The 25,762-nt window shown below is 38.9% G+C and overlaps 2 protein-coding genes across 8 annotated transcripts in view; one reads left to right on the plus strand and one right to left on the minus strand.

Annotated features, from left to right (window-relative positions):
* The window catches only part of wdfy2 (WD repeat and FYVE domain containing 2), a 74,871-nt gene extending 64,701 nt beyond the window's left edge, over positions 1-10,170 (minus strand). For 3 of the 4 annotated variants that reach the window (XR_003672691.1, XM_028436848.1, XM_028436846.1), the window contains exon 1: positions 9,861-10,170. Coding sequence is in view for 3 of the 4 variants with exons in the window: in XM_028436848.1 (XP_028292649.1) it covers positions 9,861-10,015 (155 nt within the window). In the remaining variant the exon portion in view is untranslated. The remainder of the gene's footprint in view (positions 1-9,860) is intronic. The other variant, XM_028436847.1, reaches the window with a different exon arrangement.
* A 136-nt stretch (positions 10,171-10,306) lies between these two features.
* ints6 (integrator complex subunit 6) overlaps positions 10,307-25,762 on the plus strand; it is a 39,047-nt gene continuing 23,591 nt past the window's right edge. The window contains exons 1-7 of one of the 4 annotated variants that reach the window (XM_028436845.1): positions 12,915-13,474; positions 13,602-13,679; positions 14,927-15,076; positions 20,072-20,161; positions 21,248-21,431; positions 23,147-23,209; positions 25,591-25,691. In XM_028436845.1, coding sequence (XP_028292646.1) covers positions 13,364-13,474; positions 13,602-13,679; positions 14,927-15,076; positions 20,072-20,161; positions 21,248-21,431; positions 23,147-23,208 — 675 coding nt within the window. In that variant the 5' untranslated portion in view covers positions 12,915-13,363 and the 3' untranslated portion in view covers position 23,209; positions 25,591-25,691. Of the gene's footprint in view, positions 10,318-10,456; positions 10,494-12,914; positions 13,475-13,601; positions 13,680-14,926; positions 15,077-20,071; positions 20,162-21,247; positions 21,432-23,146; positions 23,210-25,590; positions 25,717-25,762 lie in introns of those variants that run through there. The other 3 variants (XM_028436843.1, XM_028436842.1, XM_028436844.1) reach the window with 3 other exon arrangements.

A 25,762-nucleotide genomic window follows, 5' to 3' on the forward strand; every position in this document is an offset into this window, starting at 1 on the left:
TGATCGGGCCCTTTAATCCCAAATAATAAAGCTCATGATAGCATCATTTTACAACATACACATGCCCGCAACAGGGGGGCTTACAAGCTTTGCATCATTTTGAAGTCCATCAAATGGACATGAAGTATAACAAAACAAGAGAACAACGAAAACATTAGAATGGTCACTAATGCAAATTCAAAGCATCTCAGCACCATGGATAGCGACCGCTTTATTTTGACACCCACTTTAACCATTTCAACTCAGAGCCTGTATCAGTAGCTATAAAGTTTAGTAAAACTAGCACAGTGGCCCACATGTTCACAAACACAATTTCAATATGAAGTACTATAGACCTACTCACCACTATTTGAAGAGCATACAACAAGCCCTGCGCTACGCGAACTCGTCCACGATGCTCTGTATGTTCATTTTCTTTGCTCTCTCATTCTCTATGGACAACATGGTAAGTCCACTCAGTCTCTCCTGTCCCATTTTGCTCCTCAACTGGTTTTTAATGAGTTTTAACTTGAAGAATGAGCGGGACACATGACTGACGCGCGTGCGCATACTCTGTGAAGAAACCATGTTGTTTACCGATGTGACGCTTGAAAAATGGCAATGAATGAACCGCTGTTAAGGCTCGAAAATAGTTCGCAGTATGTAGAAAGCTTGTCACCCGAGGACGCAGCCGCTTATTTAAAGAAACTCACTTTAAGTACAGGTGAACAATTGCAGGACCCATGCAGCATTCCTGAAAACAAGTGTAAGTAAGTAAAGTTTATTTATATAGCGCTTTTTTCAGACCAGGGTCACAAAGTGCTTCACAATTTACAGTTTAAAAAGGGCACAATGCATATAAAAGTCCACTACAATGATGCTACAATGTATAAAAGAGTCCATTCACAAACAGGAGTGTGTCAAGAAAGCCTCCATAAAAAAGTGAGTCTTTAAATGACTTTTAAAAACATCCACAGAGTCCAGCATCCGCAGAGTGTGTGGAAGAGCATTCCAGAGACGAGGAGCTACCGCCTTAAAAGAGTGATCACCTCGTGTTTTAAAGCGGGTGCGGGGGACCATCAGCAGGTTTTGAGAAGAAGACCTCAAGCTCCTGTTTGAAACATAGGGCTGGATCAGACCCTCAATGTATTCAGGCGCCTGGCCATGAAGGGCCCTGAAAGTCAGCACAAGGATTTTAAAATTCATCCTGTAGATGACAGGGAGCCAATGTAGAGTTTTTAAAATAGGAGTGATATGGGCTCTCCTACAGGTACGGGTCAGGAGGCGTGCAGCAGAGTTCTGGACCACTTGAAGACGAGCCAGATCCTTTTTGCTAAGGCATGTAAACAGACTGTTACAATAGTCCAACCGTGAGGAAACAAACGCGTGGATGACCATCTCAAGCTCAGGACCAGAGACTATGTGTCTCAGCTTTGAGATGTTTCTCAGGTGGAAGAAACAGTTCCTGATGAGCTGCTTAGAGTGACGTTCTAGGGACATCCCTTCATCAAAAATTACTCCAAGGTTCCTTATAGAACTTTTAACAGTGCTACTTAGGGCGCCAAGGTGCTGTTTGATAAGGGGAGCAATAATGTCCGGGGCAACGACTAGGGTTTCCGTTTTACTGGAGTTCAGTTGGAGGCTATTTTCATTCAGCCATTATTTTACCTTTACCAGACAGTTTGTGAGGGAAAGCACGTTTTGGGGTTCGGAGGGCTTAAAACTGCAGTACAGCTGGAGATCATCTGCGTATAGGTGGTAGGAGACATCAGGGCACTGCTGGATCAGCTCACCGAGAGGGAGTAAATAAATCAGGAACAAAAGCGGCCCAAGGACCGAGCCCTGAGGTACACCCCACTTTAAATCCGCAGTTTTTGACGTTTCGTCATCTGATGTGTGCTCCAGGCCCGATGTTCAATGGCCAGACATTTATGCATATCTGATAGAAAAACCCAGTGTATAAATGAAAGAAAACCTAAAAGCATTAAGTCTGTAGATGCTTATAACTGTTATGAACGGGCAGGTAGGCGGGCTGCTGTAATCCTGTTAACGAATGTTTCCGTGTATTTCTGCGTATTCTGATCAATTTCAATGGATGAGTTTCCATCTCTACATTAAGTCTCCTCCTCACTGTCCCAGGTCTGCATATCAGTCTATTTACAGATTTTTATGATCACTTTTTACTGGATCCAGACTGAGATAACACTCCGTCCACTCCTGTGCACTATCGCCTCAGCAGTCGGATGTTTTGCACCGAGCCTGCGCACACATGCACCTACTTTAGTATGCATAGGTCACACTAAATGGGTCTATATAACCCCTGTATAAATCTACATGATGGTTGACTGCCCATACTCTGGGCGCCTCTGGGAACAAGTCATGGAGGGCCCGCCTTGTCCAGCTCCCCTGAGCCCAGGCCGGGGGCATGCCGCCCTCGAAGCCCCCCTCCAAGCCCCCCCATAGCTCCGCCCCTGGTTTCAAGCCATTTTTCACGGCAGTCTTTGTATATGAGGCCCCAGGAGTCCGACCTACGCATGTTCTGACCCCCCTGTCGTCCAATTATCTTCAATCATAATGAGCAGTCGATGACAACAGAGGGGGGAGTGAGAGAGAAACAACAACACGATGACAGCACAAGGAAAAAAACTGTGAAAAATTAAGAATACAAATAAAAAACGAAAAATCGGGACAGAGAAATTAAGAGACAAGAAATATCCTTCTTCAGACCAAGTAAGCAATGCACACACACTCACAATACCAGCCACTACAGCTCTACAGACAGAAATTGTGACAAATTATGTGATCCAATCCAATGGTGATTCCAGTCGATATGGTAGCACAGCATGGCTGAAGTCCGTGAGTAAATGCAGTCTCCAGCCACTTTATGTCAGCTACCATCAGCCACAATCAGCTACCAGGGCCAGCAGCTGATGGTTCCTCCACTGGAGTGCCCAAAGTCACCATTTGGTGGGTCACATACTGTGTCACAACAGCCAATATGACTCTTTTCATCAAAATAGCAGTGGACATGTCTTACGAACAGGCATGTTTAATTATCTTCTGCTGCTCTAGAAGGACTTTTAAAGAAAATAACCTGACTAAACCTCTACTATTATACATGACTCTTTGATTAAGCTTAAAATTAATTGCAGGTACCATTTCAATTTTAGATTGTAGCAGTGGCCAATATCATTGGTGCTTGCATCCCCTGGTGGTATCCCAATGCACAAATTTACAAATCACAGAACACATCCAATCTAGAGGCCGATATTTACAGATCACACATCGAACACTTGCAAATACTTTTGCTACAATGACGGTCCCATAGTATATACTAGAGATGTCAGCGGTGTAGGAACCCTGGTCGATGGTCAAAAGGTGGTAAAAACACTGTCGCACGTTTGGAATTTTATTACACTTTTATGACTCAAAAACAGACAATGGAAAAATGGACCAAGGAACATTTCTTCAAATCCCAGCCCTTCTCCCTGCAGACTCTTTGCTGACACCCATCCTCCCCAAAGAACAGACACCCCACAGAGATAACAGGGATCTAACCTGACACCCTACACCAGAGACACCCTTTTCAACATGAAGATTAAAAAGGAAGAAATAAAAATAAAACCTATACACCATCTGATGCTTTAAAGGCAGAACTGTAATTTAAACGAATTTCAGATATGGGACCTCGATTTTGACCATTTGTCTACAGGAAAGAGACTCATCGTGTGCCTCCATCTGACTTATTTAAGCACTAATGCAATCACATTTCAAGGGAAATGTTTATAACTTCATATTCCATGATCATTGATCAAAAGTGTATTTGTCCTCCTTTGTTATGCTTAAAGCTAGAAATAATTCAAATCAGTCATTTAAGGGATAACCAATTGAAAGTCATTTTTCAAGGGTTCATGCAATTGGCACACACCCATGCTCCATTTTAGACCTAACAGGTAACACCCTATCTAGTTTTATGACTCTTTGTTTAAGAAGCACATGTGGGATAGCCCCACCATTTTGTCTTCTTTACAGGAAAGTTAAGCCTCCCGCTTCTTTCTGCCAGCCAATCAGGTTTCACTCATTCCCACACTGCAGATGTGTTTTGACCAATCAGATAACCTCTTGACATGTTTATAAAAGGCCTCGCTCCCCCTTTTCTCACTCTCTTACTTCTCTCTTACGTCTCTCTCTTACGTCTCTGTCTAGTCCTCCTCTTTGCATCTGACTTAACAGTTAGATGTTATTCAGTTTAGTGATGCTGAATTTTTGAGATATTGATTGAACTTCTCTCCAGTCAGGGAGTGGCTACCAGCCATTCCCACAATGACTAACTTTAAGTTTTATCTCCATTTTTTAAATTAACCAAGCAGTTTTTAATTTTTGGAGCAAATCAATTTTTATAGCCTCCCATGAGTAAGCTTTAACGAACTCTAGCATCTTTGATTTGAGAACATGTTAGTTAAACTACCCATCGACGTCCAGGAGTGGTGCCGTGTAGGAGAACCAGAACCCCAGCCAGGCCGACAGTATCCCGCGGGCCCGTACAGTGAATGAGCGGAAAAAGTCTTCGGAAAAACGCAGGAAAAGCTTTTTCCCCACACACTGCTGGTTACGCAGAAGGAGCTGTCATCATCACGCCTGTTCGAAGGAGGGTAAAACTGCACGCACACACAATTCTGGCAAAAAGGTGGTTTATAACTTAACAAATTCTCTCAATCGAAAATTCTAGATTCATAGTCCATATTTTTCATTTTGGTAAAGTTTTATTAATTTCATTACTTTAACTTTCCATTTTCCTTCTTCTTCTTCCTCAGAGCGTTAGGAAATCCCTATAAATCCCAAATTCACGTAAACATCTAAAACACTCAGAATGTGTAGATACCATACAGCTGTGTTAAAATGTACATTTTGTGTGATACCAATGAGTCAAAATAACTGTGAATAATTGTGAAACTGCCTAATCTATCATCGTGGTAATAGCCTGTAAAATAAACATGTACATATTATAAACGCTGTGTTTTTATTGACATTTAAACCTTTATTAAACCTCTATTCTGACGTCAAGAACCCACTACAAAAACAGGGAACTGTAACAATTAATTAAAATAAAGTGATCTAGGACACTTAAAACTCAATTCTAGATGGCACCTCTGGCAACGAACATATTAAAATTTAATAATTAATATTTTTGAATATTAATCATCCTTTGTTCCCCTACAGCGGTGGTGGCATAATGGTTAAGGAAGCAGGCTTCTAATCAGAGGGTCACAGGTTTGAATACAACCTGTTCCATCATTGTGGGATGTTGAGCAAATCCCTAAACCTTAATCGCTTGTTTTGTACATTGCTTTGGATAAAAGTGTCTGCTAAATGTAATTGTAATTATAGAGATGCACCAAAATGAAAATTCTTGGCCAAACCAAAAATGAGGAACTAAGGCCGAAAACTGAAACATTGAAATAAATTATCTTGTATTATGTATACAATCATTAGTACAATTGCATTAACGGCTATGAATGTGTACAAACCACACTACATTAAGGAATTGCAACTACAAAAAAAGCATTATTAGTTCTGATTATATCTTTTAAAATTAAACAATGTATAATATAAAATAAAATAAAATACAAAATAAAATGTTTCGCTTGACTCCACTCATGACTCATGATGTACAGGCCTATAACTGACTGGGCTGGGATGGAAAAATTAGATATGTTCGCTAATGAAAACACAGTGTTTATATAATAATGACCAATAATAACTTGAGTTTAATGAGCTGGAACATAAAGGGCCTCAATAATGCTGTGAAGAAAAGGAAAATGTTATACTTTATTAAATCTAAAAAAATGTGATACTGTCAATGTTCAAGAGACACATATGACCCTACAGGAATCTCAAAAGCTTTGTTCAGGATGGGTGGGCTTTGTAGGCTTTAGCTGTGGAAACAGGAAAAGTAGAGGTGTTGCCACACTGGTCAACAAAAATTTGCAATTTAAATGCCTGAAACAGAGCAAAGATGATGCAGGAAGAATCTTACTTATGTTGTGTAAGATTCAAAACACCAATGTTATTTTGGCAAATGTTTATGCCCCAAATATTGATGATCCGACTTTTTTTGGGCAGTTGGAAAAGAAACTTACTTATCTTGGGGATTATTCTGGGAGGTGATTTTACTGAGGTGATGGATTTGACACTGGATCGAAGTACAGGTACATCCAAGTCAAACACTGCCCTAAGAGGAATGTCTGAAGCATGTGCTCTGGTAGATATCTGGCGTTTACAAAATCCTTCAGGTAGAGACTACACATTTTACTCTGCCCCACATGGTTCCTTTTCAAGAAGACTTTTTTTTTAACATCTCAATCTTTAATCTCAGCAGTCACAGCAAGTAGTATTGGGAATATCTCTGTACAAAGTCCTAGCTAGAGACTGAATTCTAGCATGTTATTGGATGATGCTTTTAGACACTCACTTAGATTAATCTACAGTATATATTGAAACTAACTTGCCATCTGCTTCTTCAGCCGGAGTGGCATGGGAAGCATTAAAAGCCTTCCCGAGAGGCCACATAATTCAGCATGCCTCCTTTAAAAGGAAAGAAAAGGTCCATGGAAACATATTTTAAAACAAAAGGTCCTTCATCATCTAATTTGAATAATTTAACAAAACTGAGACATAATTTCATTGTATTCATATTTCAGAGAGCAGAATTCAGTCTGTTTCGTGCCAGACAAAAGCACATTGAAGAGGGAGACAAAGCAGGCAGACTACTGGCAAAATACATCAAACAAAGAGAAGCCAGGAGCGCCATTTTTCTGTCAAGGATATTAGCGGTCAACTCCTGTCGGAGCCTAAAAAATTAATGCTGTATTTAGTGACTCTTATATGCATCTCTATAGCTCAGAATCCTAAATAGACCTAAATCTTCCCTTGGTAACTAAGGAACAGATTGAAGGTCTTGACTCACCCATCAGTATTGAAGAAATAATTAATGTTATTAAACATCTTCCCTCTGGTAAGGCACCAGGTTTAGATGGTTTTACGGCCAAATTTTACAGATCCTTTCCTGAAGAACTGGCTCCGATGCTGCTAAATACAATGGATCCTTCCAGAAACAAAGTATGCCACCCTCTCTAACAGAGGCAATTATTAGTCTTATTTTGAAAAAAAGACAAGGACCCCTCGGACTGCCGAAATTATCGCCCTATTAGTTCAACGTCCTATGATAGCAAAATATTGTCCACAATTTTAGCTAATCATCTTGATTGGGTTATAACCTCTTCAGTTCACTCAGATCAAGTTGGTTTTATACATTCCCACTCATCAGCCAATATAATCAGAAGGTTGGTAGATATATGATGTGGGCAGTTCAGGACAGTCAGACTCATATGGCGTTGTTTCATTGGATGCGGAGAAGGGATTCGACTCTCAACTCGCGATACTTCCAGATGTGTCACCTATTAGTGAATACTTTTGGCTCAGCAACTACTGGGCCTTATAACTCTAATACCCTGAAAGACATTAAAAAGGCCTTTGGGCGGGGACATGAAGTGACAACCTACTACAAAATGTTACTGATAACATCTGATCCACACTCAAAGTCCCTTAAGTCATCCTGGGAGACAGATTTAGATATTACTATCACAGTGGAGGAGGGGAATGGGATACTTAGGAACATAAAATGTCAAGGATGCTACAAACACATTTAGTGTAGTTTAAAATTTTACATAGAGTATATTGGACACTTTATAGGTTGCACAGAGCGGGTCTGGCAGATAAGCACACCTGCTGCAAATGCCAGGAGAATATTGGCACACTGGTTCACACTGGGAATGCCTGAAAGCACAAGAATTTTGGTTGTTCGTCCATGCAGTGATAGAGAAGGTTGTTGGTTCTGACATCCCCTTCTGTAGTAGGCTTTACATTCTCTGGGATCCCTCGATGCTGAATATCTTACCCTCGTCTCTTTCACAATGGGCACAAACTGCTATGATGCTAGGATGAAAATTACTGGCGAGTGAGCGGAAATCCCCTTTAGCCCCTTCTGTTATTCAATGGCAAACCTCTCTTGGTCAACTTGCAGCATTAGAAAGACTATCCTACAGGTTGTTAAATAGAATACAAGATTACAATAGTAAATGGTCACATTATTTATTATACCTGCAATGAATTAAGCTTCCAGCTCAAATAAATATTTTATGAGTTTGAATAGATTTGTATTGTTGGATTTATGCTGTGCAAATTCTTAATAGATAAGACATCTCGAAACTAGTATGATTATTATAATTTTTTCAATTTTTTACTAATTTTTTATAATCATTTATTTTATTATTATATTATTTACTTATTTTTTTCTTTGTCTGTGTTAATGAAATGTATTGACACCCTCATAATGACATTTACACATGACCCCGCCTATCATGTTAAGTTTAAGTGCCTGTATTGTGTTTGTTTAGAAATGGAATAAAATTACAAATCATAAAAAAAGATAAAAAAAGACAAAGTGCATTTAAGTTTTTAATGACGAGCAACCTTTCTGCTTCATCACAGTGAAGTCTGTTCATCTTCTCATTGCTGTCCTTCTCCTGCTCTGTGCGCGCCTCTGTCACTCTCCAAGCTCTCCACACTGCTTTATTCCCACATCCAAGTAATTATCTTTATAACGCATATCAAGTACAGTCGCCATGATGAAGTGTTTAACACACTGTACTGAAAACATTTAAAATGTGATGGAAATGAATTATCCATATCATGTCAAATTGTTTTTGTAATTTAACCAGTTTATGCAAAATTATGGAAAACAATAAAGCCTTAAAATATCACAACTTTTGCTTTTGATTAATGAGGCAAGTTGGCACAGTATCTTGTAGTCCACCCCATTGTAATATACTGTGTTCATGTTGTGTGCAGAATAATAAACATTTTGAATCTTGATAGATTTTGTCTATTTGGAAAATGATTCATATTAGATTCAGTGTAAGAAGCACTGAATTAAAGTAGTGATGTATTACATTAAAAGCTTTACAGAATAAATTGTAATGAGCAGTAGCGTGCACAAGTAGACACTAGGTGGTGCTAAAGCACCTGCCCTTTGCCCTCTGGACCAAGCAAGTGCCCGTTTGACATTTTTTTTTTTTTTTTTTGTGGCTCTTGCTTACATGATCATCTGTAAAGTGCTCCACCGCCACACACCTCTGTCAACGTTTAACAAGCTAGACGCTACCCAAAATCAATAATAGATATGAAGTGATGATGACCACCAGTAGTTTGTCATTGGTATCCTACAGCATGTGAATCTATCAGTATACTTACTTAAGATTAATATTTAGTAGGCTATTGTGGTTTACATTAGGCTACATAAACCTAACAGTCTTAATCATATTGTTGGTATCTTTTAATTTACCAATTCACCAATTGCAGTATAATGCCTAAAAATGAGAGGATAAGAAAGGAAAAAGAAAGGGAAACACAGCAGGCAGCCCAGGGAAGCAGCTATTTGCACTCCTGGATAAAAACATCCACCAGCAGCAAGAAGGAAGATGAAGATGAAAGGTCAGAGTCAAGAGTCATGTTCACTGTTTAGGGCATTTAAAAGTAACTTAACAGTAAGAACTGTTCCTCTAATTATACTGAAATATCTTAAATATCTGTCCACATCTTATTTGAACTACACAAAGTGGTTTGGCTGTACTAAATTAGGCATTAAAGTATTTTAGCTAATTATATTATTTAGTACCAACAAGTTATGTTGGTATATGAGAGAGAGAGAGAGAGAGAGAGAGAGAGAGAGAGAGAGAGAGAGAGAGAGAGAGAGAGAGAGAGAGAGAGAGAGAGAGAGGGAGGGAGAGAGAGAGAGAGAGATATGAGACTGTGGGGCTTACCTGTCCTCGGATACGCTGATCACCCCGTCCTCTTTTGGAAGGATGACTGCCGTGCTAACGACCTCCTGGAAAGCATCGATGGAGCCCAGCAGGTACGGTTTCCGAGCCTGTGGCCGTGGCTGCGCGGTCTCTGTCGCCATGATGGTGCTGCACATTACTCGGGGCTTGTCTCCAGCACCGAAAACCAGAAGCGGTGCCAGTAACCCCCTCCCCAAAAGTCCAAAGATCCCAGGGCTGCAGGTTCACCGTTAGCAAGCTGGCACGGCGTGTTGTGCGTGTATCCGTCAGCTGACAAAAACGTTCACACAAACCCCGCCCACACATGTTCTACATCACGCTAACAATGCAGTTCCGGTTATCACAATAAAAGTTATTATTATTATAAATATTCAATAATGCCCATCTGGGCATTACCTATCTGGATATAGCAAAAGGCGCTTTTGAGACTTTTATGAAGGTACTGTAAACGCTGGACCATGTACTAACTGGGAGATCCCGAGCCTCGCATCATGGTTGGGCTGTTGCAGGCTCGCTTGTCACAGTTCTGACCTCAATGCCTAAAAAACTCATGACTATCTCCAAAGCTCAGAGTAAACTATGGTAAACTATGAAGACGTTCCGTTTGGGATAAAGGTAGAGTTTGCATTTGAGCTCATGTCCAGCTTTGCATTATTATTATTATTATTATTATTATTATTATTATTATTATTATTATTATTATTAGTAGTAGTAGTAGTAGTAGTAGTAGTATTTCTTGATTTTAGCAATCAAATTTTCCACCTTCTTTTTTGTTTTGTTTTGTTACTAAAACTGTTTTTGGTTTGATATAGGCCTATAGTACTCTTTGGTAAAAATGGTTTTGCATACAGTTGGTATGGATAATAAATTCTGACAATATAAATGTTTTATTTTTAATTTTCAACAAGTAGCCAATCGGCATGTTTGTCCTGGGTTTGATCGCAATTGGAACTAAGCTTTGAATTCAAAATGAGTTTATATGTCGTAACTGGTGGAGAAAATGGAAGTTTAAAATAAAGTGATAAATCACTGTGCTATCAGGGTGGAGAAAAAAATTACAAAATCATTGAAACCACAAACTCTATTTCTCAGGCTACTTAAATAATACTTAACGTTGTAGAATATATACACTGAAAATACAAAGACGATACAAACAGGACACGTACCATAATACGTTTTATTCTGAAAAGCCTTTCAGTGGAGCAAGTGATTACATTAGTACAAAGATGATTACAGTAGTACTAAGAGGGTATCAAGCAGGAGGTGATGAAGCGTCCGCCACTGGGAGTTTCATCTTTTTTTACGGAACATGATTTTGCCAAGAAGTTACATTATGTAAATATGGTTGCACGTCATGTCAAAAGTCATGTGGTATCGAAAAGTAGCTATTTTCATGTCTAAAATGATCTGACAGATCTTTATTAATGAATTATTTTCACACACTATTTGTTTGTCCCAAGCCAAAACTGATACACAAACAAAAACATTTGGGATACATATATACTATTACACAGTGCAATGTTTTGCAGTGATAATTGTGTCAATCATTTGCAGTCACTCTTACGCTTAACCTGTTCTCCTTAATAGAACGTCCTACATTTTGTCATCGTATAGAGAAAAACGAGACCAGCGGAACTATGAAGTAGTTAATGTGCTATCTCGTTTAAATATTCCTCAAGGACATTTCTTTGCCTTCGTCTTTCTTTGTATTCTTCAAGGGGTTGTCTTTAACTGAAGCCCACGCCCTTTGCATAGGATGAAGTGTTATGTAATAAGCCTTTCCACACTGTGGAACTGCGCATGCACGACCTGGGGGTGGTGGTCATAGGTCGAGAGGGATAAAAACGTAAACAAGCTCGTCCACTCTGTTGATACTTCCTACCTAACAGTGTTATTCCAGAGATCGTTAGTGTTTTAATAGTGTTCATATTATTAATATTACACATATTCGGACTCGAGAGGAGCTGTCCAGGGTTTTCCACTGATGCCGATTTCGGCCGATCCGAGCACTTTTAAAAACGGATGAAAGCAGCTCAGCAGCAGTGTGGAAGCAAGGCAGTACCCTCGCTTCCACCCCTTGTGAATGAAAACACCGACTACCTGGGTCTCCAGCGGGCGGATTAGGACTCTACCCGGGAATGATGCACGTATCCGAGCACTTCAGTAAAACCGACGAGAGAAGCCCAAATCGACAGACCTCCTCTGCTTCCACTCTCCTCTCCCAAGCTTTCAACTTTTGATTGTTATGTATTTTCTGTATTTACTTTATTGTTGTTGGTTTATTTTTCTGACTTGTGTAATTGTTTTAACAATTATAAAGTGTTTTAGCGTTTTTGAAAAGCGCTTATAAATAAAATGTATGATTATTATTATTGATGGGACAAGCAATATTTCCGTGTGAAAAGGACAGTATGCCTTTGAAAGGTAAATTTACAAGGTACACCATTCACTAACCAGGTCCATGATTATTTTTACTAAGCAATTATTTTAATTCAATTTACAAATTTGAAAGAAGTGCACAAGATGCACAGGTCGATGAGTGAATTGGAGTTACGCCGTCAGCTGAAACAGTTTGAAAATCAGGAAAACAGAATATTCAGCTAGTGTGCAGCATTAGCTTTAGCAGCGAACTCTGTCTTTCTGCCTCGGAGACTGATACTACGTCTACGCAAAAAAAAAATGTTTTCAATGAATCAACGCTCAAATGGGAAAAATAACATAATTCTCTGTAAGACTCGCTTCCTACGTCGTCAGCCAGGGCGAGTTTATCCCTCTTGAACTTTGACTTAATGCGGAAGTACTGAACCAGTGCGAGATTGTGAATAAGCTTTCAGGACAAATGCGAAGCGGGTCCTGGCCTATATCCCCGCTAATAATGCGTCAATGCTCCATGAAATGAGTGCATCGCCACATATGTAGCATTCTTTGACGTACACATGGTAACTAAGAATTTTTCCCTCAAGCATTCTTGCCTCGTTGGACATAACGCATGCTCAGAAGCAGCTCTGCTTTAGCTTTTTTTGGATATGGTAATGAGTGGCTCAGAGCGGCCAATGGAAATCATTGGAACTGGCATGTGATCATCAGGAACCACTCAGGAGGCGGGGCGAGACGGGAGCCTTTGTTTAAAACCAGCGGACTGGCCAGAGCGAATTTATAGGGAGAAGCAGGGACTCCGTGTGAGGCGTTATTTTGTTACTATGAAACTTAAAAATATTTACCATTTAGTGTAAAAATTACTGAAATTCCTTCTGAATCAATAAGCAGCCCCCGGAAGTTAAGGTTTTAGGCTTAGTTGGCCCGCAGGGGGCCTTAATACTCACTATTCTTACACTTTTTTGAAAGAATGTGTGAGACAGACAGTTAGCCGGCTAGGCTAGCTCGCTAGCTAGCTGAGAGGTGCCACAGGCGTTAGGAGAACAAAAGATTTTTGAGGACGGTTGTACTGACACCAAGTCAATGTAGAACGTGTCACTGCCACTACAATGCCCGTTTTACTTTTTCTGATAGACACGTCCGCTTCCATGAACCAGCGCACCCATCTGGGCATTACCTATCTGGATATAGCAAAAGGCGCTATTGAGACTTTTATGAAGGTACTGTAAACGCTGGACGGTATACTAACTGGGAGATCCCGAGCCTCGCATCGTGGTTGGGCTGTTGCAGGCTCGCTTGTCACAGTTCTGACCTCAATGCCTAAAAAACTCTCTACTATCTCCACAGCTCAGAGGGAGAGATCCGGCCAGCCGAGGGGACCGGTACATGTTGGTAAACTATGAAGACGTTCCGTTTGGGATAAAGGTAGAGTTTGCATTTGAGCTCATGTCCAGCTTTGCATTGCGCAGACTGCCTTGTCCTGTCATCGCTTCCCACCACGCCGTGATCATACATCAATTGTATTGAAGGAAATCTTCCAGAGGAGATACTATACCCCTTTTAAAACATGGCCGACATTTTGTTTTAGTGAAAGCAGCAAGGAACTCTGGGTGTTATTTATACAGCGAAGTGATACCAAAGGGGAGGAGGAAGAACAGCACTGACAGAGCAGCCTACTTGTTTAGACCAAATTCAAACATGAAAACTAAAAAAGTGATTTCAAGCTGCTTAACTGGCCTGTTTGACGCTGTCAAGTATTTAGTTTATCATTAAGGGTCTTGTCTACAAAAAAGTGCAATATTCACATAATTAATGAAATTCTTAAAGATTGTTGTAGGTAAAGATAGTATTCTAAAGCTCTCTTTAAAAAAAATGGAGAAAAAGTCAAATAAACTGCAGTTATGTTTATTCAGTGGATATGTCACAACACAACTTTTTTCAGACTTTTATTTGTTTATATAAAATGATAATGTTTTGTGTTCTGCATCAGATGTTGCAGGGCCTCTCACCATGGGGCACTAGAGATTAGATTTTAAGTATATGGACATGAGGAGTCTGCGTTGATATTCACATTCTTTAAGAGGTCGTGTTGCCTCTTTATGACATGGATCACTTGGAAGTTATAGCCCTGACATTTACCTGTTCACATCTGTCATTATTATTTATTCTAATTAGTGTGGTTAATCTGCATTATTGAGAACATTTACAGATCTATCTAACATAGGTCAGGCCAGACTCTAATGGTTTCTGTAGAAATTACCTTACAGCTTTGGGTGTTCATCAGATTTGACACAACTAGATAGAATGATATCAGTGTTTAGACATTTAATGAAAACAGTTAAATCTGACCATTCATACCTTTGGAGGTGTGCTACATCTTTAGCCACAGCTCATAGAGGCATAGCTAGAAGTCTGCACATTAAGACCCTGCTGACCACTATCAAATGTATTCATGCATTTGAGTCATTGTTGGAGGAGGAATGTTTCTGTTCAAGCAGTCCAAAAACAGGACTTTTTGAAGATTAAACCTGATCCAAGCTTATGAGACCTGTTATGTCAAATTATTTTCAGTCAGACACTATTAACATGTGCTATGGACATGTACACATTTTATAAAACAGCAACTTGAGTACAAAATTATATGATTACTGCTTTATTTTTGCTCTGAAAAGGCTGGATGGAAGGAGAGCCACGCCACCTTCATGACAGAACTGAGGAACCTCCAAGCAACTGGACTCACAACTATTGGCCAGTCCTTGAGGACCGCTTTTGATTTACTCAATCTCAATAGATTAGTGACTGGCATAGACAACTATGGACAGGTATGTAGTCATTGAACAGGCAGGGAAGGTAGTCAGCTGACTAAAGTGCAATTAAAAGTGTCATGTCCCCTCCACATACCCCACCCTCCAAACCCCAGTGCTCATCTTCCCCCAGTCTTACAAGCATCAACCACATGCATACTTTGGAGCCCAAACATCCTCTGTCACATGACACAAAAATACCAGTGCACAAGGTATTACAGGCTACAGCTTAAATTTTCCACATCAGTAGCTAGTATTGTTAATCACTGAGAACTAATTTGTCTCTGCTCTGTAATATCTCATATGTTTATTTTAAATTGGGTTGGTCCTTTAGCAAAGTGGAACAAATAACAACTCAAGATTTCAGCCTGCAAGACAATTGTTTAATAAATGTGTCCTATTCTTTTTTCATTGGTATTTTAAGGAGGTTGGCATTCGTTGCGTTATTTCACAACCACCCATTTTTACTCCCATCCACTATCCTTTTATCAGTCCTGTGGATTTTAAACATCTAATTACGGGTCTCAATGTACTGTTGTTTTTTAGAGATACCCATCTATAATCAATGCAATGTAGCCCAGTATGTGTTATTTAATTACTTGTGGCCCGTACTACAAAGCTGGATAAATATATCTTGGATAACTCTCAGTTAGCAGGCTTCACGTAACCAAACATTCTCAATCCCTGAGCAGCTGTACTACGATTAAGCAATATCACAAGAGAGGAAGCTCTGTTTTGCTAAATATCAGCACTGGTGTGATTGGCCGCACATAATCACACCGGAGCTGATATTCAGCATGACCTCGAGTGTGAAATTGCTATTAATACAACAGTTCTTCAAGCGCGTTTTATTAGTCAACAGTGTTACGTGACAAGATATTTGATTATTTAATCATTTATTTGGCTCCACCAACACATAGTTTTGCAACTGGAAGGGAGACAAGGCTGTTGTCAGGCATCACTTAAACTTTTCCTACTCTGTCTGCATATTTCCGCTACTTTGTATCATTTTATATTAATGCGCCTGGTTTGAGCTGATGTATCGAGGCCTATTTCTATTTCTCTGCGTCTAATGTCCATAATTTATATTAAATGTTATTTGTGTGATTTATGTCCATCTTTGCTATAGAAAAGTTTGCCACAATCTAAGATATAATTATTAGAATGTCTTTACAGCCGGATAACGTCTAAAAACTAAATAAAAAATATCACAGTGCTGTTATTCTATATTGCCACTCCTAAAATTTTTGTTGTCCAATCAAATTACTTGTTCAGAACTAACTGTTGTATAAAGCTAACTTAAGTCACGTGATTCCCACCTGGCTGCGTGCTCATTTTCACCCCCAATTTCCACTGGATGCATCTCCGCTGCGTTGCGTCACCGGAGCTGATAGGTTTCCACTTTAGTCTATGTGTTAATTTGCACCGGGTCCGCTGCGGTGCGTCTGCTCCTTCTCAGCTGCGGTAGTCCGGTGCCCTCCGCCAGATATACGCAGGGCTTCTATTTCTGGCGTACACTGGAGCACGACGCATCAATCAACACAGAGCAATGAAGCTAAACAGGAAATTAAGCATGTATTCCGCAATAAAATACTGGGTTACTTTTCAAAATAAAACACTTCAGATTATATTTCAAGTAAATACATCACCAAAACGTCATAATGTGTAAAAACAAATTCACATTCACTATATTGTTTCCTCTCATACTGTAACTGCACTGTATTTGTACTTTGATTTAGTTCATATTTTAATGGTGCAACTTTATCTCTTCTCTGTTGGCTGTTGCTAAAAAATGTGGCCATGACAAATCCAGAGTCCAACCTTCTTCTACTTCTTCGTTAGGAACACTGACCTGTTTATCTGTTTATTGTTGTGTTTATAACACATACATTTAACTGTGTTGTCACGCAATTATATAAATATTGTGAGAACTGCTCTGTCTCGTGACATCACAGTCGTTCAACTGGAGTGCACCGTGGCGCACTCAAAACACAACCGGTGTGGATTACCGGACGGCGGACAGTGAGGCAAAACCGGCTCGGTGCCGTGGCGCAGCGAAGATGTATTCAGTGGAAACCCCTAGTTAGTGTCTGACCAATCACAAACACGGAGAAACTGTGCAGAGCAGACTACGTTACGTACTATAGAGGAATAGACAATTATTTCTTAAAAGATGAAGAATTATAATCCAGGTGCTGCAGCAAAAGCAGGAAGGAAGGGTTGCAGGCAGAGAAATAAAACTGATTTTATACGTGGATACAGAGAGCGCCCGACACACACAGCCTCAATCAGCTGATAAATATAGACCAGTCCATCAGATGAAAATCTATACCATTTCTTATAGGATGTCATCGGGTAAATTAAAGAATTGCAGCTATTCATTCTTTTTTTTTTTTTTCGAAACACATCTGTCAGATCTGCACCAACAAGGATCTTCTAAGAATGGACAGGTTATTTCCCAAAAGTACTGATTGGTCAGGAAGCAGTGCTTTTATATCCGCTCAGATCTTATTCACATCTTAACCTGGTCCGAACCAGGTTAGCCATTCATTGTAAATGACCATTATTATTTACCCCATTAAGAAGTTATCAGCTTTGTTGTACATGCCCTGGATGTTTAGTGCTTACATTATAACTTAAAAGTCAGTTTTTAGAGGCTGCTTAGTTGTATTATCTTGTTTTTCTGCAGTACTCCCTTGAAAAATAGGTTTTATACCTCAATGGGACTTTTCCTCGATAAATAAAGGTTAAATAAAAAATCTGGGATTAAATGTACTACTTAGTCTGTCTACGTTGACAATATTTGACTACACCGTTTTAATGTATTCATACAGTATTATGGAGAGAGAGAAACAAAAACATATCTTTCCAAATATTCTTTTTAATTTGGTGTTCAAGTTTTTTTTTATTTACAGTATGTCCTAAGACAACAACCATAATTTGGTAGAAAGAAAAAAAGCCAAAATGATCTAATCCCTGCATTTATTCCCCTACCTTATAACCACAATTAAAGAGGTGAAAAAGTTAGTTCTGCTTTAAATACCAGTATTTTTTGTTGTTCCTGCTACCAAACCCTTTTAGCTGCTGCCAAGGTTTAATTTGTCCTGGCTCTGTTACTTTTAAATTGTTATTGATGTTATTACATGGGCTGCTTAGTAACTTAAATGTCAGCAATGCATGAAGATTGTGGGCTCTGGTTTTCTCTCGCAGTCAATATGGATGTGCTCAACTTGTGGGTCAGAGGGGTCTGTATCTAACTGCCATATCCAGTTACTTTCCTCAAAATTTAAGATTTTAATGGGAAAATCCACACTTCAGCTGCATGCCTGTATGTTGGGCTGCTTTGAATTGACTAATTGCATTCATGCATGTCTGTTTTCTTATGCATACAAGGCTGAGGTGAGGGGATCCGTCTCCTCAAAATGCATTGTGGAAAATCATTATGTATAGAGCCTTTCACTTCATTATCCACTTGAAATCACAGACTGTACGTGACAAGCCAAAATGCATTTATAGAGTTATGTATTTTAAGTAGTTAATTTCCCAGCAACAACCTATGCCATATCTGCTTATGTGATTAACGGTAATATTGTATATGTATACTACACCATATTTTTGGAATGTTTTCTTTAGTTTGTTTCGTTGCTTGTTAAAGGGGGGTATCATTTTTTTTTTTTTTTTTTTTCTTTTTTTTTTTTCAGGCTTATAGTACCATTCTATAGCATACTCAAATAACTATGTTACCCATTTTTTTGGGGGAAAATGCAGCAAATATATAAAAAAAAAAACTTGTAAAATAAATAAATAAATTTCCCTCTAGCACACGGTTCATGACGCTTCGATTTTGCCTGTCTCTTTAAGAAACTCCAAGCTTGTCTGACGCACCCATGAACACTTCCCCTTCAGTACGCATACAAACATGCATGGATTTTGTTTACTTTTGTTTTTCTGTGTGCTATATTTGGCTACTTTCTACATTTTGAATGGTTATGAAAGTGAGGAATGCTAACATACGGTCAGAGGAGAAGTGATCTCTCCCTAGCTACTGGCTCTCTCTCTCACACGCGCGCACACACACACACACACACACACACACACCCGCTTACCCATGCTGCTGCTGGCTCTGAAGAAGTAGTCCAGAGTAGGGATTGCATTGTTTTTTAGTGTCAGTGTACTTATTAATCCACTTTCAAATAAAGCTTTTATTTTAAAGCAGTCATCTGAAAAGTGTCTGGAACAAACATAGCAGATTTTTTTGGGACAAGGGCCACTTCCAAAGATGAACTCCAACAATTCTTGACGAATTGTTTCATCCAAAAGATGGCTGTTTTCTTTGCACCCAAAAATACATTTTCTTGCTGAAGGCATTTATAAAAACTAAAGGCAGGCAGCTACTACGATGAGCAGAGTAGAGGCAACATAAGCCATGGGTTTCTCACAAAAGTATTTAAAATAAGGAAATTAAAAGCTAAATCTGCGGAGGCGGGTGCTGTGGGCTGAACTAAGGAAGAGAACATAGGAGGGGCCTCGTCCCTAAGGCGGAGCCTTGTGTCCTCGACCATAACATCAGGAAAATGGCTGCTAGCAGGAGATTTAAAGATTATTCAAAAATACGTGGATCAATCTGAGAAACACTGGAAGTATGTTTTTGAGGAGGGAATGACACACTAACATGAAATAAAGCTTAAAAATGTGATTTTTACATGATACCCCCTTTAAGTGACAATATTGGGTCCTGAAACAAAAACGATTGATAGGCACTGGTGTCATAGTCAGTAAGTTAAGTGTTTCTAAATTACCTGTAGAACTCATTGTGTGCTTGTCATTGCGTATTTTTCCCTGTAATGGAGTTTTTACTTGTAGAAAGCGTTCTCTGCCTTATTGCTTTTGTATGCGAGTAAATCAGGTTTCACTGCAGTAGTTATCACACATTTTAAAATGGTATTAAATTATATGTATTGTGCTTTTATAATTTTAATTTAAATGCCTTTTTGTTGTTGTTGCTATCATCAGGGAAGGAACCCTTTTTTCCTCGAACCTGCCATCATAATTGCAATCACTGATGGCAACAAGTTAACCAGCAGTGGTGGAGTCCAAGATGAGGTCAGTTAAAATCTCAAATGATATCCCTGCCCATCAGGAGAAATATCACAATACAATTGTGAAAATTCAACCATCCTCTACTGCCACTGCTCAATTTGGGTTCTTATGTTTGAAGTTGGTTTTGCTTCCTACTCAAAATGATGCTAAAAATAAAAATTTCAATTATCTTAACATAATGAAGTCTTTCTAAATACATAATCAGCCATAAGATTATGCCCACAGATGATTTTTTTCACACATGTTAAAGTAATGCATATGTTTGAAGCTTACACAATAATTAGCCTCATTCTGTTAGAAGTGCAAAAAATAGTAAAACAAGAGTTGCGCTGAACAGCACAGATTTTCTACAATATATACAGTATGTGCATATTGTCTACAAATATACTGTATATATATACATGTTAGTTTAAATGAAGTATTGATAAGTTTGTTATTTTGCTGAATTGTCACTGTCACCCACCCTCCCTAGGGAAGGCTTAACTATACTTTTTTGGAGGAAAATACAATGTTACTCCTGTGTAATGGGGTAATTACAAAGAAAAATAAGTTTTGGTGGACAACAAAAAGTATAAGAGCTAAGCAATTTTTATGCTGTTAAGAGTGAAAACTGCTCTGCCAGTGTAGTGACCAAAGTGGTATTGAAGGGAGAATATCCAACTGCTCAGACACTATGAAGACAGAAGTGAACAGAGGGGAAGAGTGTGTGCTTACAGGTGTGACAAAGCCATTTCTAAGTTGTCAAACAGTGTAAGCTGCTCTGAAGTCCCAAATATTCTGGGAAGCCATTGCGTCACCCAGGGGCACAAGGGAGAACCGGCCCCGTACCAGCAGGGCAGCCAGCGGGTGCCCGCTGTAGACCCGGCTAGCCAGCACCATTCCATTTTTAACACAGAAACTGAGGCTAATATGTGTGTAGGCTTTGTATATGTATGTGTGTGTTATATACCTATAGCTCTTGACTATAAATGAATGTTTTCTAAATATATAAAATCTGAATTAAGGTGGTTTGAGCTTATGACTAAAGGGAAAATTGACCCTGTAAAAAAACAATATGGCTAAAATGTCCATCTCCTTTCTGATCTCCAGCTCCATCTTCCTCTGACTACGCCACTGCCTGGCAGTGAGCTGACGAAAGAGCCCTTTCGCTGGGACCAGCGTCTGTTTGCATTGGTATTGCGTATCCCAGGCAATGCCTCAGTGGAGCCCGAGCCTCTTGTCGGTGTTCCACTGGACGATTCTCCCATAACCCCCATGTGTGAGGTCACAGGAGGTAGATCAATCCTTTTACTTTTTTCACAAAAAATACAAATACAGAACTGCATTTTATGTCTGTCTGATAAAATGCACACATTTTTCTTTTAGTTTCATCAAAGATTGTGTAAAATTTTAAGAGTATCCAAAAACTCCAACACAGTTTTTGTTACATGTCTTTAGTTTTTAATGCGTTACCACACGCAAACAAAAGCTTATAACAGAGTTTTTAATTTCCTTAAAAGTTTTTTTTTAGGGGAAAAATGACGTCTAAAGAGTGTCTCATGAGAGAAAGATGAACTTACTTTATAGAGCACAGCCTTGTTCCGCATGCTAGAACAAGCTCAAAATATTTACCGGACCAGATTAAACTAGCTTTTTGTTAAAAGGATAACATCGCAAATTAATTATTGCCAAGACAAAAAAAAGGGAGTTTGTTATTCTGTTTAAGAAGTCACACTTTCAATTCTGAGTATCAAAGTTTCACACATGTTCAGTTTGGCTTTTATTTTCAATATTGTTCTGGTTTGGTTTTGATGGTTTTAGTTCATGAAATGATGGTATGATTATGAACATTGTCAGATGTTGATACATCTGACAACCGTGGCTCAGGTGGTAGTGGGTCTTCTTCTGACCGAGAGGTTGGGGGTTCGATCCCAGTACCTGACTATGTGTCTAAGTGTCTTTGGGCAAGACACTGAAACCTAAGTTGCTCCCAGTGGTTGACTAGCGCCTTGCATGGCAGTCCTGTCCCACTGGTGTGTGAATGTGAGAGTGATTGGGTGAATGAGCTGATATGTAAAGTGCTTTGAGACTCCTTCAGTGTGGCGATAAAGCGCTATATAAGTCAAGTCCATTTACCATTTACATCTGATACCTGTGTTAAAATGTTTTGACCCTATTCAGATGAGCCCTATTCTGTAAGTAGCACTGCACATTAGCTTAAGAAAATAAAACTGGAATTCAAAATGTTTTAATTATTTAATTTAAATGATTTAAAACTGGAAAGGCTGTGACTGGTAGTAGTGTGAAACTACAAACTGTGACCGGTTTGTGGAAGCATCTGCTCAGAGAAACTGTCAGGTTTAGCTCGAAATGCACCGAAAACAGAACACACCAGCGCTCTGTGGTGGCTGAATGCAGAACACGACAAACCTTCATTGTCAGTGACACAACCTGCTCCCTCTTTATGACAGTTAATGTCTATTTTAACTCGAAACCGCCACTTATTGAAGTGTTTGAATAAGTGCAAAGAAAGGTCACTAGAGGTGAAGTTGGAGGCAGTGAAAAGCTAGAAGTTTTATGCAGTTGTAGTGAAAAGCTTTTTATGTACTTCTACTTTTTTGAGTACTTTGCTACATTTGAAATAGATTCTGTTACAGAGTAAAATAAATCCCACACGTGGACGGGAGTCTGCTACATTTGTGCTATTGAACGTACCCTAGAGCTGTTGTTAGGATCAGCCAATAGAATGTGTATACGGCCTGCTCTGTTGATTCACGTGATGTCACTCACATTGCTGCAACGGGACAAAGCGAAAGAGCTAAATTCAGATGGAGAGCAGAAAACATGAGAATCTGCCGTCTGAAATTATGAAATGCCCATGTTTTGTGAAGTTTACGGCTGCTCCAATCGTTCTAACCGAGACAAGGAAAATGAAGATTGTCATTCACAAAGGTGAGAAATGTAAAAAGCTCACAGAACAACTCCGTAAAAAGTGGATTTTAAACCTAGGTCTGCGGTCAGGAGGAGCTGAGTCTGCTGATGCCCATGTTTGCAGCGACTACTTCGTCTGAGGTATGTTCGCGAGCTAACTTTGTTTTTGTGGCTGTGTTTATATAGCATTAGGTTGTGTGCGACTCAGAGCGGAGCATTTTTGTGCCCCCCGAAGTTTTCCTAGTGCCTCTCCATGTAATACTGCCTGGCGCCGACTCTGGTCTCCCGTGCGACTCGTCCTCCAGCAGTGCCAGATAAGCCACTGTGCGTCTACGCATTGTGTGCGCGATTCTTTTTATAACAGCTACAGGTGTTGTAGTCAATCTATCAGCAGTTTTGCGCAATGATCCTGTGATTTTAATTACAATTATTATTACTAATATAGAACTGTATTTGTAGGTGCGCGCACGTCACCCTGGTGTCAGTATCATTTTTTCCTCCTTCCTAGAATGTTTTATAGACTTTATATAGCATACTGTACGCATTTCTTGCTTTCAGAGGTGATTTATTGGATGCTCTGACACATTGGATGTATTGACACAAGCACTTACTTCATCAAATTGACACCCTTGACATTTATTTTATGTTATTTATCCAGGTTAGCCACACCATGTCTTGTGATTTTTTATTATGATTATTTATTAGAGAATATATATTAGAGAATATTTCTAAATAACGTGCATGAGAATGCACGTTATTTTGACATTCTCTAATAAATAATCATAATAGAAAAAAAATAACCTAGTTTGATCTGTACACACAACTTTTTATTTTTTTATTGCATGGAAGAGATGCCCCCCCAAAAGAAAAAACTAAGTAACGTTTACTCTGAGTACATTTTGAGTGAGCTACTTTTTACTCTTACTTAAGTAGATTTTTACACCAGTAATTTTACTTTTACTTTAAGTAAAATTTTATCAAAGTAACAGTACTTTTACAAAAGTAGATTTTTTTTCTGTACTCTTTTCACCACTGCTCCATAGCAATGTGTACCTAACCCACATAAAATGTTTTATTAGATAAAAATCATAGTGAGGCCTCATTAATTACTGAATCGAGCAACATTTACTGTAAAAAGAAAGGAAAAAGGTCAACATTGCCGCTTGAAAGTTGTTTTTCAACACATTGCATTGTGGATGTAAAGTCTTACTGTGAGTTATTGTTTTACGCCAGAAAAGGAGGACAGTGATTCACATTTATTCCTGGTATTCGCCGTGATATCAGAATGAAGTAAAAACACTTCTATGTATTACATTTCTGCGACTCCACAATGCAATGCACAAAAATGTTAACTAATGGAGTATTTACAGTGGAGATGAAAACAACCATTCAAGTGGCAATATCAATCTTTTATATTTTATTTTAGAGCAAATGATTTTCAATTTATTTATCAATGAAACCCCCACTATTATATTTATCTGACAAAATTGTTGTGGGTAGCAGCTTTAAGTCGAGAAAAAAAAAAACTGGGATCTAGGGCTGGGCGAAATCTCAGATTTTTTTAAAGAAAAATTTGAGTTTTGATTCGATTTGCAATTTTTTTTCAATGCACTCAAAATGACTGCAGACATCAGATATATTGTCAAAAATGCAACTTTATTGCTGTGATTGTTCTCAAGAGTTAAAATGCATAGAACAATCCCAAAATGCAAAGTAAATGAGGCTCTGTCATTCAACAATTTCAAGCTTTAACCCAGGTTTAAGCAAAAGTGCAACAGCACACAGTAGCTTAAATTTTTTGATTAAGAAATCAGATAGCTATATATTTTATAACATTACGATTAAAAAAAATAAACTTTTTCTTTAGTATCTCAGCATAGTGCGAATAAAAAAATTAAACTTGCCTGTGGCACACACGGCCTACTCAAGGGTAAACAAAGAGGGGGCTGGCTCACATTGCACTATGGTACTCCAGGATTGAACGCAAAAAAATCCCAAAAAATTGTGGTGGGAAAAAAAGTTAATTTATTATTTATTTATTTTTTTAAACTCAAATTTGCAAAATAAAAATTGTTTTTATCTACAAATTCGATAAATCGATTGAATCAATTTTTTTTTTGCTCTGCCCTACAGGGATCTTAAGATGATTTTGGGCCATAATAAAACTTCTCAGCCTATTGTAATATATAAACTGCTTTAGGAGCACTGGAAAGTTCTAAGTTGCTGACTGAGATTAGAATATAAAATAAACATTTTCAGTCTTATTGTTCATGTACTCCAGTTAAAGGTATTTTATGCTGCTTGTACAGCTTTGGTAGCGCTATTCTTATCCACACCAAGAGACTGTTGTTTCTGCCTTTGCTCTGTAATGGAATGGGGACCTCATGTGTACCTTGACCTCGTGCCAATTGTTTTGTTTCGACCAGGTGAATAATTACCAGACTTGAGACAATAGACAAATGACCCACATCTACACAGAGATATTGACTTTTAAATCTGTAATTCTTGTCCGTTTGTCGCAGGGCGCTCCTACAGCGTCTTCTCTCAGCGAATGTTAAATCAGTGTCTGGAGTCTCTGGTGCAGAAAATCCAAAGTGGAGTGGTGATAAACTTTGAGAAGACGGGACCAGACCCTCCCCCACTCGAAGGTAAAAGTGACCTAAATGACAAGCTACACTCTAAATTCTAATGGGG

Source organism: Gouania willdenowi, chromosome 21 (genome assembly GCF_900634775.1).
Source record: "Gouania willdenowi chromosome 21, fGouWil2.1, whole genome shotgun sequence".
Classification (NCBI taxonomy): Eukaryota; Metazoa; Chordata; class Actinopteri; order Blenniiformes; family Gobiesocidae; genus Gouania; species Gouania willdenowi.